This window comes from Anser anser, assembly GCF_964211835.1.
Source record: "Anser anser genome assembly, chromosome: 2".
NCBI lineage: Eukaryota > Metazoa > Chordata > Aves > Anseriformes > Anatidae > Anser > Anser anser.
The window spans coordinates 128,248,124-128,265,634 of NC_139721.1; the positions used below are offsets into that span (position 1 = coordinate 128,248,124).

General features: G+C 37.2%; 1 protein-coding gene across 14 annotated transcripts in view; it reads left to right on the forward strand.

The window, feature by feature from the left end:
* OSBPL3 (oxysterol binding protein like 3) overlaps nucleotides 1-17,511 on the forward strand; it is an 88,543-nt gene that overhangs the window by 65,144 nt on the left and 5,888 nt on the right. For 11 of the 14 annotated variants that reach the window (XM_083826868.1, XM_083826876.1, XM_083826874.1 and 8 more), the window contains 8 exons: nucleotides 1,198-1,305; nucleotides 4,056-4,190; nucleotides 4,886-4,979; nucleotides 7,693-7,943; nucleotides 9,562-9,699; nucleotides 12,424-12,487; nucleotides 15,492-15,570; nucleotides 16,818-16,962. In XM_083826868.1, coding sequence (XP_083682994.1) covers nucleotides 1,198-1,305; nucleotides 4,056-4,190; nucleotides 4,886-4,979; nucleotides 7,693-7,943; nucleotides 9,562-9,699; nucleotides 12,424-12,487; nucleotides 15,492-15,570; nucleotides 16,818-16,962 — 1,014 coding nt within the window. The remainder of the gene's footprint in view (nucleotides 1-1,197; nucleotides 1,306-4,055; nucleotides 4,191-4,885; nucleotides 4,980-7,692; nucleotides 7,944-9,561; nucleotides 9,700-12,423; nucleotides 12,488-15,491; nucleotides 15,571-16,817; nucleotides 16,963-17,511) is intronic. The other 3 variants (XM_083826870.1, XM_083826871.1, XM_083826872.1) reach the window with 1 other exon arrangement.

Consider the following 17,511-nt stretch of genomic DNA (forward strand, 5'->3'; position numbering starts at 1 on the left):
CTGTGGCTGGAGGAGTGCTGGCCAGCTATTTAGAGGGTGTGTTGTTTGAATTATCCCATCTGAGAGACAGTAACTGCTTCTGTGTGACCTCCTGCTCCATGTCCATGCAAAGGAGAAGTTATGTTACCATACATGACTACCTGTTGGTCTTGCAGTGTTACATATACTTGTGATACTCTGAAGGATGGCGTCCTTTTAATTCGCTAGAGTGCATTGGTTTCTGAAATGGAATGAAGAATGGGCTGTTTCACTGTCAGTATCTGTAGAGATTCATTTTTTAACAGAGTAAATTTTTAAAAATGCTTACACATAATTATAAAGCAGTAGAATATAAAATAGTATTGCTGTACAATGTTAAAATACAAATGTAGTACAACTGTGTAAATACAAATGCAGAGTTTTAGTTATTAATATCTTTCTCACAAAAAAAAAGAAAGAAAACAGAGCTAAGTTGCTGTAGGTGTTGCTAAGTATTTTTCTTTTTATTTATTTATTTATTTATTTGTAGCCATCTCCAAACCACGCAGAAAAGCTCTGCCTTAGAGCATAATCATCATGTCCAGTGAAACTTGCCCTCTGCCATTTCTGGAATTGTCTCCTGGAAAACAATGTTTGCCATGTGCGAGGGTTGTCTTTCACTCCCAGGCTGCATTCTCAGTTCATGCCTAGTACAGTAGCACCATTGCAATTGGGGTGCAGCAGTAAAAGGAGAAGATAACTTTGTCTTCCAAATCAGTCTGAAGTAGTCGTATGTGTCTGTTGGTCGAAGGCGAAGGGAGCTGTGAGAATATCAGGTTGATGGGAAAATCAAATGGTTTTGGGTGTAACAAAAGTAAGAATATTGAGAGAGACTAGTTTGGAGATAGGACAGAAGGAAAGGAGCTGAAAAGAAAAGAGATGCATAAAATTAATTTTTAAATTCTTGTATCACCTTGCAGAACCTGGTAAATTGAAAATATCCTTGGCTTTTGTTCTCCACTTATGTGTCTGAACAAAAATAATTTTAATTTTAAACATAAAGAACAAGGTTTGAAGCATTTAGAATAACTGATTTGCTGGACCAGTAAAGAATCATGGTGGTGGTGTTTAATACTGCACTTTAAATATTCTTCTTCCCTTTCTTTTTACCCAATAAAACCACTGTTCAAATTAGTTGAGAGAACTTTATATCCCCAATATTTTTGTTAAATATTCCAGGCAATAGCACAAAACACTGATCTAAAAGACCGGTTACGCAGAATACATGCCGAATCTATGATCCTTGATTCAGCATCTAATGCAAAATCAAGTCCAGATTTGGTGAAGGTGGGTATGGATTTCGTCTTTCAGTGATATCTTTTCCTCCAGCTCCTGCATCTAGACCGTGTTACATCTTGTCCTGTTCTTCATGTGTTCCCCGCAGTGTATTGTGTTAGTAAAATGAGTCCACTTCTGTGGTTATGAATCATTTCTGATGATGCATTGTGTAATATTTAATTTTAAAGACTCCTTGTGAGCGGTTTTCCTGAGCACACTTCCATTGCTTTTTCCTGCTGGCTTCTGGTGTTCTCCCTCACCTCCTGCCCACTTCCCATTCAGCATGAACAAAGCTGTCTTGTTGTTACCCTGCAGCCAGCGTTTCTCTCCCCCTTATTCCCTTGTTAACTTTCATGTTCTGTATTTCTTTGTTGCCTAAATATTTTTAGCCCAGAACACTGGCTACCAGTGGGACTGATTTAAAGTTTAGAACCATTAGAAGACTTTTTCATGAAAGGATCAAATAAATTAGATGTACACAGCTCTTAACGAGCTCTTTCAACCATTTAGTTTTGTGTGTGAAGCCTTGGAGTCTTCTACATATCCAGTTAGCCAGTTTGACATGTACTGGTGTTCAGACAGTTCTTTGGCTTGCTGCAGAATGCATACAAATATGGTGTATTTATAGGTCACAGGATCTAGATGTTAATGGTGCTAGTAAGGGGAGCAAGAGCTGTGTTATTTCTGGTGGATTTTCCTAAATGTTAGCTCATATGGAAGCTTCTGCTGCTCTTGCATTACAAATCCTGCATTAGAACTTGAATGGATGTAATGTTGGGGGTTTTATATAACTTACTATTTCCTTCCATTTTTAAAGACAGTTTAGTCATTCAGTCTGTTCACTTCTGTTTTAGTTCTCTTTTAGTAGAACTGGTTTTGGCCATATTTAGCCTCCTTTTTTTTCTTTTTTTCTTTAAGGTAGTTGATCATTCTACTTGCCTTTTCCTTTTAATCCCATAAGATTTTGAACAGCACTTAAACTGCCATCCAGAGAAGCATTCATGTATCGATACAATGTTTTTTTAATTTCAGGAGTTATTTTCCTATTTAGTGGAGGACCTTCCAAAGACAATGGATTATATCTGAAACATGCTGTATGCATTGCATATGTATGTGACAAAAATAGCTTTCAAAAGGTCCTTTAGGGGGTTTGTGGTCAAATTCCCTCTGGCATGGTTGGGAATGGAACTTAAGGGCAAAATCACTTATACTGGAAAAGTTTCATCTTAGATTTTTCTGAGGGCTATGATACAGCAGTGCTGCTGTAGGTCACTGCACAAAACTTGGCTGTAAATGATACATCAGGTGCTATGACAGACCCGTGAAAACTGAAGCAGTATTAACTAGTTTCTCAGGCCTTAGCATAAGATAAAAGTTTAGCTTGTCAGCCAGTTTATGGTGTAGTTTATCATGCCACAATTGTAACATGAAAGTAGACAAAATGAAACTCTCAAGTGATTAAATATAAAAAGCAACTGTTCTTTTATGAGCCTTTTCTGCTCATTTTGCTTCTCAGATTCAAAATAGTGTTGGAAAAAATCCCAGTAGCAATGCTTATGTATATAAGATTTTTTTTTGACTTGGAGGCCAGTGTAACTGGTTTCCCACAGAAGAGATCATTTCGAGGTTGCATCTTTCTTGCAGCTTTATCCTGGTTATACGCTAAAAAAAGCAAAAAGTCTTTGGTATCATAACAGTTTGGTTTGTTACCATGTCACCATTGCAGAAAAGACTGAAATGGTTTGTCGGTTTGAGTACAGGCTTATCAGATTATTCGTTAAGTGAGTTCTGAAAGTAAAACACTACATTTCCTGCAAAATGATGATAGTTAGGGCAGTCATGGTTACAAGTTAATAAAGCATCTTGTGCAGAATGAAGCTTGAGAGCAGCTGATACACTCATTTGGGCCAGCTAGCCCTTTTCCTTAGTATTGGTGGAGTTTTGAGGGAAAACAGTAACAATCCTCTCCAACTTTTTCCTGCGTCCACTTAATGAACCAAGGTAATCCCACCTTTGCTAGACTACTTTCTGCAGCTCTGCCTATGCCAACTATCTGTAGAGCACTTGGGACTTCCATAGGCAGAGATAATGAAATCGCTATGATGGTCACATGGGCCTGCAGCAGCAAAAACAATGTCATTTACGTGGCTTTGATAATACGCTGATTTTGGTTAACAGAGAGTTCTTGTGTGTGGATGTGAAGGAAAGCTTTCCAAAGCATGGAAAGTAGTCTGGTGACAAAAGACAGCTAGGAAAGCATTGTTATTATATAGAAAGCAACTTTGCCCCTCTGAATTTTGTATGCAACTCCTAGGCCACATTGCATTAAGCATGGCATGGGAGGAAAAGACTGATTTGGTGGCTAAGATCAGAAAAGAATGTGAATCCAGTATAAAGAGGCTGGGAGTTTTCTTATTGTGGGGCTTTTTTAGTGATATGCTTGCATGTATCTAGTGAAATCACTCAAATACCAATGCGTTTTTACATTTATTTTTTTAGGGGGGAAAATTACATGCATCACTGTAACTGATTTACTGAATAATGCATTGCGCTTTTTTTGCCTTCTTTTTTTCTTCTCTTTAGTCTGTTTTCCTTTGGTTTTAATTCCGTCTTTAAAACATGCTGCCTTTCACTAGAGAGGAGCATGTGCAATCTGCTCCCACTGTTTTACAGCCTGTTAAGTTACGTGACTGAATTTGCATGCATGAATGGTATTTGTGGTATTTTTCTTCTCAAAACTTTGTATTTCTTTTAAACAGGAAAATTCGAGAGAAGAAAGCAGAGGTCTGGTTCACCAGATCTCCAATGAAAGCAGACTGTCTATTGCTGACTCTCTCACAGAATTTTTCGATGCACAGGAAGTCCTACTGTCTGCCAGCTCTTCAGAAAATGAGGTCTGAGCATTAGGATTGACATTATTCTTATGTAGTTCATTATCTGCTACTTGACACGTTGTCTTTCAGAGTGCTAATTGCATGTCAGATGACTGCCAGAAATGTTTTTTTTTTTTTAATAATAATACACAGCATGTATTTATTTGTTGTTATCTTTTCTCAGTAAAGTGTAAAAAGTTATTATGGAGAAGTCTTATTTGTGCATTGAGAAAAATAGCAAAAAGGTAGCTGGTATGCAGATATTGCATATATTATACCATCTGTCTTGAGTCATCCTGCAGGTGCTTAAGAAATTGTATCGTAGAAATATATATTTATACTTGTCCTTGTTGTACCTGTTGGTACCTTGGGGCTGATGTCATGCACACTGAAACTTAAGAGCTCACTTTATCACCTCTCTGGGACGCCATAAAAGCCTTGGCTTTTGATGTGGGGAAAGCTCTTTTAGCTCTGGGGCCAAGAAGATGAGGCATGCTTTCACTAAAAGAAAAGTTGAATTGTCATTGATGGTCATCTCTCCCAAAATTATCTTTTAATTCTTCGGCCTGCTTTTCTATAATACTGAAATACAGCTTAAACAGTTCAAATATAATAAAATAATTATTGCAGCAACAATTTTAATGTGCACATGGGGTTATTTTAATGAGTGCTTTAATGAGTAAAATATCTTGCTTATTTCCCCACCTTGCACTTAGGTATCAGATGATGACTCATACGTAAGTGATATCAGTGATAATGTCTCAGAAGATAACCTAAGCAATGACATGGAGAATGAAAGACAAACTTTAGGTAAGTTCAAAGTTTTATTTATCATGTTCTGAAAACAGTGTTTCTTGTTGTTTGGGGTATTTTTTTCTCATCTTGCTAGAAATCATTCAATACTACAGGTTTTGTGATGCAAACAACTTGTGGTTTTTCTCTTACCACCTTAGACAGATTTTGAACAGCACATTCTGGAATCTGATTATCAGGGCCAGGGCACCATTGTTTAAGCAGGATGGTGTTCAATATCAGCAGATAAACACCTGTTTTCTTGGCTTCATTAGTGACTCCCAACTCTTTTTTAGTTCCTTTCATGTCCATGGGATTTTTCAAACTAGCAAGACTTAGTTGCTTTCTTTTTTTCCAGAAAGTATTTTTTTTTCAATTTAACAACCACATTCAGAGTTCTGTTGTTCTTAGCAGAATTTGTTTAAAGGAACATGACAATTATTACACACTGGCAGTGTGTGACTGTATGGATTTCTTCTTTGTGTGTTTTAATTATGATAGGCTTGGTACTGCATACACTTACTTAACTGTCTTGCTAATTAGAATGAGAATCAAGAAAGAGGAAGAGGAATTGGTAATAACAAACTAATTGGCTCTGTGCCTTCAAAGCATGTCGTCTAACCACAATGTTCTTCCCACTCTATCAATATGTTTTATCTTCAATAATGCTGAATAATGGTTTCTTACTTGTAGCATGGACTTTTTTTTCTTTTCTTTTTTTTTTTTCATGAGGCGCGGGCAAACTATACTGTAGAGAAAATTTGGCATCTAGTCTGTCTGCCTAACCTAACCACTGAGCATGCACCAGCAGCCTTAAAGGAGATTAATGAGAGCAGTATGGTTGGATTACCAGACTAGAAAGCTCCTTTTAGGTGCCCAGATGAATAAACAGTGTTAAGTTTCAACTCCCCTGCTGCATGTTTGAACTATTCACATCTTTTTTTCCTACACTTATAATTTTTTCTTTTTCTCTGCTGTGTTTTGTCACTATTTACCCCAATAAATGGACTGACCCAGAGTATGTAGTTCAGTCAGTTGGTATTCAGGTTTTAATCAGAAACTGTCAAGGGACAATTTAGCCAAAATCCTATTTCAGAGAGCTCTTTTGAACAAGAATATGTTTTTAGTGCGTACTCCTTCCTCTTCAGATATCCAGTCATTCCTGAGATATGTGAGGAAACATCTTTCTTTTTGGCCTTTTCTGATACTAAGTAAATACTTCCAATAGGGAAGTAAGTATAGGAACCAACCTCTTCTTAAAAAGGCACACTTAGCAGCATTAAGTTTCAGGCAGATTTTCTGATTCATAGTGCCCACATCCTTCCTATGCAAAAAGAAAGAGATATGCACTAGTATGCAAATAGTTCTCCTGTCCTTGTTACAACTCAGTCACATGAGGTGTTAGGACTTCTAGTTTTGTGAGTAGCAGGAAAGACAGAAACTTCTTTGAGGCTGTTAATTATGAAAGCCTCTGTCTGAGGCACTGGGCTAATGTATACGTCAGTGGTGGGGACGTTAGTTCTTGGGGTAATCTGTACTTTGTCACTGTTGGAAGCACTGCTGGGTTTGTGCTTAATGCCACTGCAAAAATGGAGGAAATAATGTTTGAAATCATGCATTTAAGGGCAGTGATTCTTTGGGCAGGTATGTATGCTACAGGAAAGCTCTGCTGTCCTATGCTGTTTCAGTTCCTCCAAGGAAAAGCTGTCTGAGGAAAGCCAGATGAGGATGGGGGTTAACAGTCTGGGGCTATACCCAAAGGTCTCCAAACGGCAATGGATTGTAGGGCAGAAGCTTCCTAGGAGTTTCTAAGGATGTATAGAGCATGCTCATGTAGTGGCAACTGTGCTCCTTTCTGAACTGAGATTTATGTACAGATAAGCAATGTAATCTTCAGGCTACTGCCTGTTGCAGAAGCTTGTAGCTCTATTTTGATTGTGACACAAATCATTTTATTGCACACTTGCAACCATTTATTCCGTTCTGACCGCTTTGACAAGGCATCACAGACCTCAGGTATTCTTGTGATTACAAGTCCTTTTTTTTTTTGAATCTTTATCAAACCTAGAGTTCCACGGTTGCTTCAGTTTTACCACCTACAAAAGAGGTCATTTCTCCGCCAACATATGAGTGCATCTACAAGCTAACATGGCTTAAAATTTTTTTAAGTGCTCATTACAGTGACAAGTGCTCTAGAAAAGCCTGCATGTAAATCTGTGGTATAGTAAATTTCCTTGGTAGAAGTATTCAAAAAAGTAGGAAAAGATAGACAGGTGATATTTTTATGCTTGGATCCGTTAAGTGACACCTTGTCTTCTGAGAAGTGTCAACTTAATTGAAGCTCTGTCAAGGAAGGAGGTTTTATGTCACTTAAACAGATAGGAATCCATCTCTGTTACAAACAGGTTAGTTCTAATATTTACTCTTCCAAATTCAATGGGAAGCCTGAGCCTTTTTCATATCCTTTAAGAGTAAGGAGGTAATTTTTTATGCTGCTTTCCTACCTGGAGTTTAACTCGGTTAACTTACAGAAATTAAAATTGTGTTCTTTCTTTATCCTTTTGTAGCAGGCTACCTTCAAGCCATAAGTGAAATACTTGAATGAAGTGTGAGGGTGGATGGAAGCTTTGACAGAAAAAAAGTTGATTGAATTTTAATGTATGTTTGCAAAGGAGATGAAATGGTAAGTAAGCAACGTATTGATTAACTTGTTCTGCAACTTCCTTTTCAGACTGTATTTCTGAAAGTGGAATTGGATGCCATTCTAAACGGAGAACATGTTTACCAGCTCCATGCCCTAATACTAGTAATATCAGCCTATGGAATATCCTGAGAAATAACATAGGAAAGGATCTCTCCAAAGTGGCCATGCCTGTTGAATTAAATGAGCCACTTAACACCCTTCAGCGTCTCTGCGAGGAGCTGGAATACAGTGAACTACTAGATAAAGCAGCGCATACACCTAACCCATTTGAACGGATGGTAAACACATTATTCCTAATACTTCATAACATTCAGTATAGCCAGAATAGGGTATAATGTAAAAACAATTTGCCAAAGAAATGAAAATATTCTGGTCCATTTTTCTTTTTCTCCAAGCTGAGGGAAGCAAACTCCTTAAGCGTGTCTGGGCATGCTTACATACCCTCTACTTTTGATTCTTCTGCCTAATTTCTGTTGTTTTGTCAGGAAGCGTATCTCCTTAAATGCCTTGCTGTCCTGCAAGGTTAAGTAACATACTAGTTTAACTCTGTCTTGCAGCTTTTCCTCTTCCTTTCTTATTCTTTTAATCTTCCAAGATTTAAAACTTGGAGAAAAGAGGGAGGAATTGAGCTAATATGTTTCTTGCATGAGTATGAAAGTTACAATATATCTTTTCGTAAGGTCTATAAATAAAAGATTTAAAAGCTTTCTAAGTTCTCTTAAATGGAAGTTATGGATTATACCTTAAACTAAGTCAAGCCTTTTCAAGTCAATAAATCTTATGTTAAAATGAGGCTGTTAATGAATGTAAATAGTTATGTTATAAATACTGTTTGAAAAGAATCTTGCTTCATTCTGACAGTCTGCAAGGATTACAATTTAGTGTCTGTTCTCTTCTCAGGATAGAGGGTGTGGCTGTTAATTTGTTTTTTAGGTGCATAATCTTTTTGTTGTTCTCCTGAGAACATACATTAAAAGGAAATGAGCAGTAGTTCTTCACATCAGAGTGAAAAGTAATCTTTTCTCTCCTTCCTACAAGTAAGCATCTGGAAATTGACTCAGAATTAAGTATTCTTTGCCTTTGAGAAATTCCTGAGGCAAAATTAATGTTAGCTGTTGCACAGTAATTGCCATAGTTCAGTTTAGAATGGCTTTTATCAATTCAGTTCCTGAAATTGTGAAAGGAGAGCATTTGCTCTTTCACAAGATGAGGAAAAGAGAATGAAAAGGGAGAAAAATGGTACATAGGAGACATGTATTGAACAAAACTAATTGTAATTCCTCAGGCTTTGGAGGAATTATGCTGTGTTGACTGTAATAATTTGGAAGGATCTCCTGTGTCTTAATTGTAATAAAGAGCAGTTTCATTATTAGGTAGTAGCATACAATAGATAAAAGGCAATTCAAACTGTGTTGGACATAATAAATTTTGTGAAAATGCTTTTAGTGCTTCCTGTGCCATGTTTAGGAAAAGGGTAGTGGGTAGATCCATAGAATCACAGGCCGTAACTGTAAAAGCCAGTTAAAAAAATCTAACAGTGATTTTTAAAGTTACTGCTTTGAACTGTGCGTGTCCCAAAAGGCTGAGGTGTTTCAAACAGTTTTCAGAGACACTGTTTTCAGCTGATTAAATTTGCAGAGTTTGATCCTAGTAACTCCATCCATCAGTGAACCAACCCCTGAATGACTCTCTGAAAACTGAATATTTCTGTAATGTATGATCCAGTGTTTAATTTGCAGGAGGAGGCATACAAGTTCATACTCTGCAAATGATGGAAAAATAAAGAATTACTTGTCAGGATAAGGCTTTTTTTTCCTTCTATTAAATCCGAATCTGTAGCAAAAAATGTGCATGACTGTGGTAAATTAATCAAAATTCCATGTGTGTTATTCCCAGGTGTATATAGCTGCATTTGCAGTATCTGCGTATGCCTCCAGTTACTACCGAGCTGGAAGTAAGCCATTCAATCCTGTTCTTGGAGAAACCTATGAATGTATTCGTGAAGATAAGGGTTTCCAGTTCTTTGCAGAGCAGGTACTGTATGCTGCAACCCTTACACTTGCTGTTTGATAGGCTGCTTAATTCTGAATGTGTGGCTGGTATCCTTTGGAGTTAATAGCAAAATGTAAAATTACTTTACCTAACCAAATCTCAAGGGGTGCTACAGAATTATAAATGATGGAAATTGCTTTGTTTTTTGAGGAAACTCGGCTAACTCTGGGATGGAACACGACAACCAACAGCTGGCAGTCAGAAGCAAAGGCTGGCAGTTTGTCTACTCCAGCAGCTACATAACTTGGTTAAGGGGAATACAGTTCCCCATGCTGAAATCTGATCACTGCTGCAACAAGCCTTCATGTACTTGCCATGTTCTTTTGTGTGATCATTAAAAATACTGTATTTTCAGCTGTTTAATGTCTTTTTTTAATGACAAATATTTAAAATATTTATTTGTTGATCAACCACTAGTATTTTTATGGTACCTTGAATATTTCTCCTTGCTGTCCAAATATTTTGTGGGCTAAGCCTGGTACCACAGTTTAGTAGCTGAAGGATGTATACAACACATCAAGGTCTGAGTGTTGCTGAAAATAGTCCTCCAATAGAAGAGTAATTATTAAGTGTGGGTAAAAAATATTAAATTTAAACCAGTTGAGTTACCAAAACTGCTAAGCTTGAGGCATGTTAAAAAGAGATAAAACTTAAATATTCTGGTGCCTATCAGGGCTTAAGAATGATTGAAAGCTGTCTTGTTTTGTCTAGACATAACAGCAACAAAAGAATACAAAAGTGTGGTGGTCAAAGCTGTGCAACCTAGAAATTTGATCAGAAGAAGTCTTAAAAGAAGCTTGTGGTTTTGACACATTTTGTACACATGTTCTACAGCTGACAAAAAGGAATGCTATGTGATCTTTCCTTGGTCTCAGGAAGTATCATGGGCAAGAGTAAAAATAAGGAAAAAAAGCAAAGCAGTCAAAGCAAGAATTGAATTAAAGTTCAAGCAGTGTGTCTGTTACTTTATTGTATTTAGTTCTAAGGTAATGTATAGCACACTGAAGTTACCAACATAACATCAAATTGGAGTAGCAAAGTGGTCAATAAAAGTTTGATACTGAGTTTAATGTGAGTTTGAATTGAGAAGCTTTTCTCCTTGATATTGGACAAATCAGTACAAAGGCAGCTTTTACTAAAGGAGAATTTTAAAACAGGAGGCTTCTTCAGCGTTAACTATTGTTCTAATACGTGCAATAAGTGACAAGAGTTTATAGATTGGTAAAGTTTTACAACACTAGTATGGCATGGAGGAATATTAGGAAGGGAGGGTGGTGTAGGAGGAAAGAAATTTCATGCAGCTTGCAAGCATTAAATACTTCTTTTTCCATCAGGAGCTGTAGCTTATTGCTTGTTTGTGCAAGCCTTTTGATGCCTACTGTAGATAACTTGTTAGTGCGGACAGTGTGCAATCCAGGGAGTAGATAGGCAAAATGTATAAAATGACAGAGATTCTGTTGTATGACTAGAGTGTGTTCAGAATAGCTCTACTTAGCTCCATGACCTTACTCTGGAATTATAACAGTTTAAGTGAGAGCTAAGTTTAACCCAGGAATTATAGTGACATCTGGGGTTAATCTGGGTGCAGTATGTGAGAGAGAGAGTGTTGCTCCCAGTGGATTAGGCCATAGCTGAGAGTAATTAGTACTGCTTTATTTTTTTAACTAAGTAGAGGTTGTTCATTGAAGAAATGGATGCCTTTGAAAGAAAGAAAGAAAGAAAGAGAGAGAGAGAGAGAGAAAGAAAAGCTCAGTAACAAATTTGCGAAATGAACAACAAAGAAGAAAGTAAAACTGCATTTGAAACATGTATGTGGTTAAGAAATGAAATTCATAGTAGGAAATAGCAACTTGACTTGAAAATAAAGGTGTTTTTGTCAAAGAACAGTATTACACATCAGAGTATTGGACCTGGTCAGTTTTAAGTTATGGTCACCCAGAATGGAGAATGTACAGCTGAAGAGGAGTGGTTGCTTTTGCTTTGTGCAATCACCTTATTATTTACTATTTTCTTTTAATAGTATACATTGTGTATTTATTTACTTACAGTCCTCACTTTGCTATTTTGGTCATTGCTCCAGTTTGTGTATGTGCTATTACCCAAAGCTGATAAAATGCAGTGCGTGTGGTTAGAGTTTCACACAAGAAAAACCCGAGGTCTCACTAGTGCAGTAGTATGTAGGTGTTGGTAGTTGGAATTTCGTGGTTTTATTTCTCCACCCGTTTGGCCCCCTTCAGCGATGCTGATTGTTGCCTCCTCCCTCATACTGAGGGATCTGTAGGTATTTACTGTACAGAATAATTTAGCCTCTTGTTTTTTGTTTGTTTGGTTGGTATTTTTTACTTTTTCCCGTGTGCTTAAAGTGCAGCTTTTGTTAATATATGAATGGGGCCTTCGGATTAACTGTAATTATCATGTTAGAGACAATGTGCAAAATATATAGTTAGATTTTCATTTGATGAACAGATTTACAGGCCTTTCAAAGTGTGCTTCCCATTTCTTTCAAGTCTTCTTAGGTCTCAGTACCTTACTAATCTCACTGGCTCCCCCTTTAGGAAAGAACTGCAAGCGAAAGGCAAATGTTCAAATTGTGAATGTCATATATGAATGAAAAATGAAGGGGAAAAAGGGAAAAAACAACCAAAAAACGACTATTCAAGTGTTAATATGTCCATCTTTTTTTCCCCTTCCATGTCTTGCTATTAGGTCAGTCACCATCCACCTATTTCTGCATGCCATGCTGAATCTGTGAATTTTGCTTTTTGGCAAGGTAACTTTTTCGTCTATCATTTACTTTTACAGCCTTCATAATAGTTTCACTGTGTGTCTAACATGAAATATCCTGAAATGGGGAAAAGGTTTATTTCCCTGCTTATGTCATATCAGAATGGCTTTAAGAAATCCTAGCCTTACTGCCATGCTTCTTACTTGTATTTTCTGCCATTACAAAAATCTACAAGTATTTTACAACATTATTGATCATTCTTTTAATTTACAAATATCTGCATTTATTCAAAATCTGCTGAAATATTTTTCTCTCCTTTTTTTTTATGTGTGGGAGGTTTATTTACTAGAGAAGAGTTGTACCTCAAGCTATTTATAAAAACAAGCTAGAGTAGAGCTTGAAAAACTACAAGTTAAATCCTGAGCCCTGACAGATCTTGTAATCCTGTTCTGAAAACAATTTCCAGGAATGCTCATAACAGCAAGGACAAACATATTCTCCATGTCTTTCTCTGTTAGTATTATTACAGCATGTAAGATTTCATGCTGTTTGACTACTAACATTCAGTCTTTCAAAAAATATTGTGTTGGAGCTTTGTTTGCTCCGTAAGTCTGGTGAAGATGTCAGCCAGTTACAATACCTGTAGTTAGGTATTTTTGGAGTGTACAAAGAACATAACTGTGCCTTTCAACTCGGTTCAAATCCTTTGCCCAGAGTTTTGTCAATTCACTACGTGGCCATATGATGGCATTTAATTCTGTTATGATCGACTCTGCTGACTTGATTATAGTTATTATGGATAGAGCTGTATTGAACAGAAATTGGGACTCTGTCATTAGTCTGGGCTTTATTATTCAACATAATTCTGTGCTTTATAAACACATACAGGACAAGAATCCTTCTCTTCTTAGCTGAAAAGCAGAGATGACCAAAATGTATTCATTTCCTGAATACTCTATATACAAGACTAGATAAAAGCCTGTCTTAATGAAAAATGAAGAGACTGATTTATTTAATGGATCTTGGAAAACTGCTGTTGCTTGACTATCGTAACGTGCATTTAGAGAACAAAGTTTTTCTGCAAAGATGACAGCTGAGAATCTGGTCAATTAGAGAGAGTCTGAGGTTTGGTCCTGATGATTCCGGAAGATTCAATCAGACTACAGCAGGGTTTGGGCTGCTTTGGTTTGTTTGGTTTATTTTGTTTTCAAGCATGGCTAGCTGAGCTTAAGGGAAATCTAGACAATGATGTTTTCCAATGCAAAGGCAGTTTGTAAATGCTGTGGCCTCTTGTTAGAGGGCTGTATTAACTTATGTGGAAAGATTAAGTTAATCATAAAGGTAGCTTGTCAATGAGGTAAGTTCTTTCTGTGCAAATCTCTTTTCACTTACCATATTATCCCTACTGCTGGAAAGGAGACAGCCCTCAGCTACATTGCCAGAGCAGTGCTGTCATCCCACCAGACACTGCCATTTGTTCCTGTTTCAACGTCAAGAAATCTCTGGATCATTTCTGTCGAGCCATAAGACTGGGTTCTGACAGGGACAGTTATTTCAGAAACTGCGTTTTCTTACTTAAGAAACTAAAGCGACTTTTGCAGAACCTATTTGAAAGGACAAGAACAATGGAAATGCAGAATAGAAAGTTCCGGCTATTACAGTATCTGTGCCTCAATTAGTCTGAGCATAGCTTTGAAATAACACTTGGCTTTTTTTAGCTCTCCTAAAATTTTTGCATGATGAAGTTACACACTGGATCCTAAGATGTTTGCAATTTAATGATCTCTGTGTGACTTTCTGAGACCGTAGAACACAGTCTGATAATACATTTTAACTGTTGAACTCTGCAGGGTCTGCCATTGCTCTTTTTCTTTCATCCCAGTGCAGAAGACAGAAACCTAGTGCAGAATTCAGTTCAACTATGAAGTCAAGGTAGTTTTGGACCTCTTACTGTGAAGTGTAGGAATCATGACAGAATTCCTGTCACTAAAGATACTGACCCAACATAAACCTTCACATTTTCTCAAGTGCTAAGAAAAGGATTGTTTTTTCCACTAGGAATTCTGCCTCATGTCCCATGCCAGCTTTTGCAGCTGTAGGCAGCTTGATGTAGCTCAGTCTTGTAACACATGCACATATACTTGGGAAACAGGTAAACTCCTAACTCCAGTTTGAGTATCTATCTCACAAGAGTTTCCCTCCAGCAATTGCATGGGAAGCAGTAGTTAGGAAGTTATTAGTTAGTGTACTAGCATCTTTTTGAGACTAGAGGTGAATGATTCCCTCATTTTCAAATTGTTCAGTGAATGGAATTGGGAATCCTGGTGTCTATCCTTGTCAGCAAGGATACTACCCACTCAGCTCTGAAGTTGTCAAAGTTACTGCCTGATTATCTAGCCTAATTTAACTCCATGCCCTTTCTGCCATGCTTCCCTGCCCATGTTTATTTCACTTCCATGTGAAATAAATTGCTAATTTAACAACTGCCTCAAGAAGGTTTTATAAATTCACATTGAGATTTCTCATCTTCTTTTTTGGAGGAAATGACTTGAGACTTGGACAGTTCTTTCTCTGATTCAGACCAGATTTTAAAAGGCCAGTTAAACTTCCAGGGGAAGTTGGACTAAATCCCTCTCCACTTTTGTGCCCTTTGTAGCATTCTCTTTACTTCTTCACTGTAGATGTTGTTAGCTGTTATATTCTTGTATTGGAAATTCTGGTTTGGGTTTTTGAAATGTCTGCATTCATTCACTAGGAACTGAATTACAGATGAATGTACACTGTCGATAGCTTATTCAAATTCCCCTCTTTTGAAAAGTTTTTAAGAGATGACTTTTAGAACTCTGGTGCTTTTCTATTTAAATTACCACTAATGTTGTGAAAAAAGTTGCAACTGTTAGTAGGTCCATAGCATTACTTTGAACACTTCATTATGTTGCATTTCATTAATTTGCATTTCTTAAAAATAAAGTAGAAGCCAGATATAAATTGATTCATCCATGCCTATGACTAAACCTGTCTTATTTTTTTTTTTTTCCTCCTGTTTCAGATGTAAGATGGAAAAACAAATTCTGGGGAAAGTCCATGGAAATTGTTCCAGTTGGTACAACACATGTAACTCTTCCAGCGTAAGTGCTTCGGTCTCATATTGCTGTTTGCACACAGATACACACATGCTTACATGCACTGGAGCTACATTTATCCAGATGAGGACAAGCTGTACTGTGCATAGGAGACCTTTGGAAGAACTGGTGACTGATTTAGTTTAAAAAGAAAGGGAAAAAAAAAGGCCAGAAGCTCTAAACATTTCAAAGGTTATAAAACCAAAAGATGAAATAAAAATAGTCACTTTTGTGTGTTTTGAAAAAGGCAAAGTTGGTATTTTCATACTTTGGTTAAATTTCAAGCTTAGTTGCATGGAAAAGTTGCATGCTAAAGGAAGTTATGAATTCCTTTGCTTGAACATGAATGTAAGGGTTGGGGTTTGTTGCTATATTTGTGCCTGTGTTCATACAGACCCTAACACCATGGAGTCTAGGTCTATAGCTGTCCTTACTGCTTAAGTAGTTATTATAAGTGATAAACAGCACCAGTAGCATATCTAATATTTATTATCCAAGGCAGTAAGCAGTCACAACAACTATGGTTAAGTGTTGAGTATAGTTTGATTTTTTAAAAAAGAAATATAAGCAGTGTTCCTATGCTGGCTTGTCAAAGTGCCCATTATAGATCAACAATTAAAATTCTGGCCTATATCCAGCATGGTTGCAGAACTGTTTGCAGAACTATCTGTTTTCCAAAGAGAGTCTACAAATTTAATTATTCTTCCTTATTTAAAAAAAAAAAAAAAGGAAAAAGAAAAATAGCCCAATATAGTATCCAAAAGATAGTGTATGTGCTCTCTTATTCATAGTGACTAGATTAAGCTGTGGAGTGAGAGGTCTTTAGGATGTGAGTGAAGGTTCAGTAGCGAGGTAACTACCAGATCAGTACCCATGGCGGGCTGATGAACTGGAAAATTTTCTGATTCACGTGTGGTCTCCACATGCTGGTTTATATCCCTGTGAGAAAAATATCATATGTCGATTTGCATACAAAAAAGATGCTCAGGCAGAACTGAGAGAAAACTGAATTCAAGACCAAAGCTTACAGCAGAAGTGATAAGGGTTTTCTGGGAGATGGGATTGTTGTCATGGCCTTTGTTTATGAGAAGAAGGTGTGGGAGCAAGAAGACTGAGGCATTATTAAAAAATAAAAATAAAAAAATCCATTTCATGTTTTTTTTTTTCTAATTGAGTTCTCTGCATTTTTTTCAGAAGTTTGTAAGCTAGTTTAAACATGGTATGAGACTTCTCCTGTATATATTTTCTTACAGATTTAAAGACCATTTTGCATGGAACAAGGTGACGTCTTGCATCCATAACATCTTAAGCGGACAAAGATGGATTGAACACTACGGAGAGATCATCATCAAAAATCTTAACGATGACACTTGTTACTGCAAACTGACTTTTGTAAAGGTGACTCAGGAACTGCAGCAATTTTGGCAGTGCCCTTTCTAGCATCCACAGGGGGTGGATGCTGTCTGCTGAAACCCAGTACAACTGCTTACACGCTGTTTTCCTATAGTTCTGTAATTACCTGTGATTCTTTGAGAAATGTGAACTCTAAATTAACTGCAGCTCAATAGGTAGAGCAAGGAAAGAAAAAAAAACAAACATTCTCAGGTGATTCTAGCTGAGATGCAGAAAAAAAGTATGAGGATGGGAAAGGAAGAAATGTCATCAAAAACCTAGTCTGTGTTTGACGAGGGAGGTACGCATAAGGTGTCTAGTGATGGTGGCTTACTGCATGCCTCCTGCTAAGCCATTGTCCTGCGCTGTGGTTGCAATCATCCAGCAGCTGTAGAACCAGAGCTTACACAGGGTATTTCAAACAATGCACTTTTGTAGCCTTGTACAGATAGGTGGAGGAGCTCAAGTGAGATCTTGTGCTGTTTTTCAGAACTTCTGCTTCAGTACAAGGCCTCAGTATATAACTTCCTAAAGAAATGCCCTCGTAACTGAAAT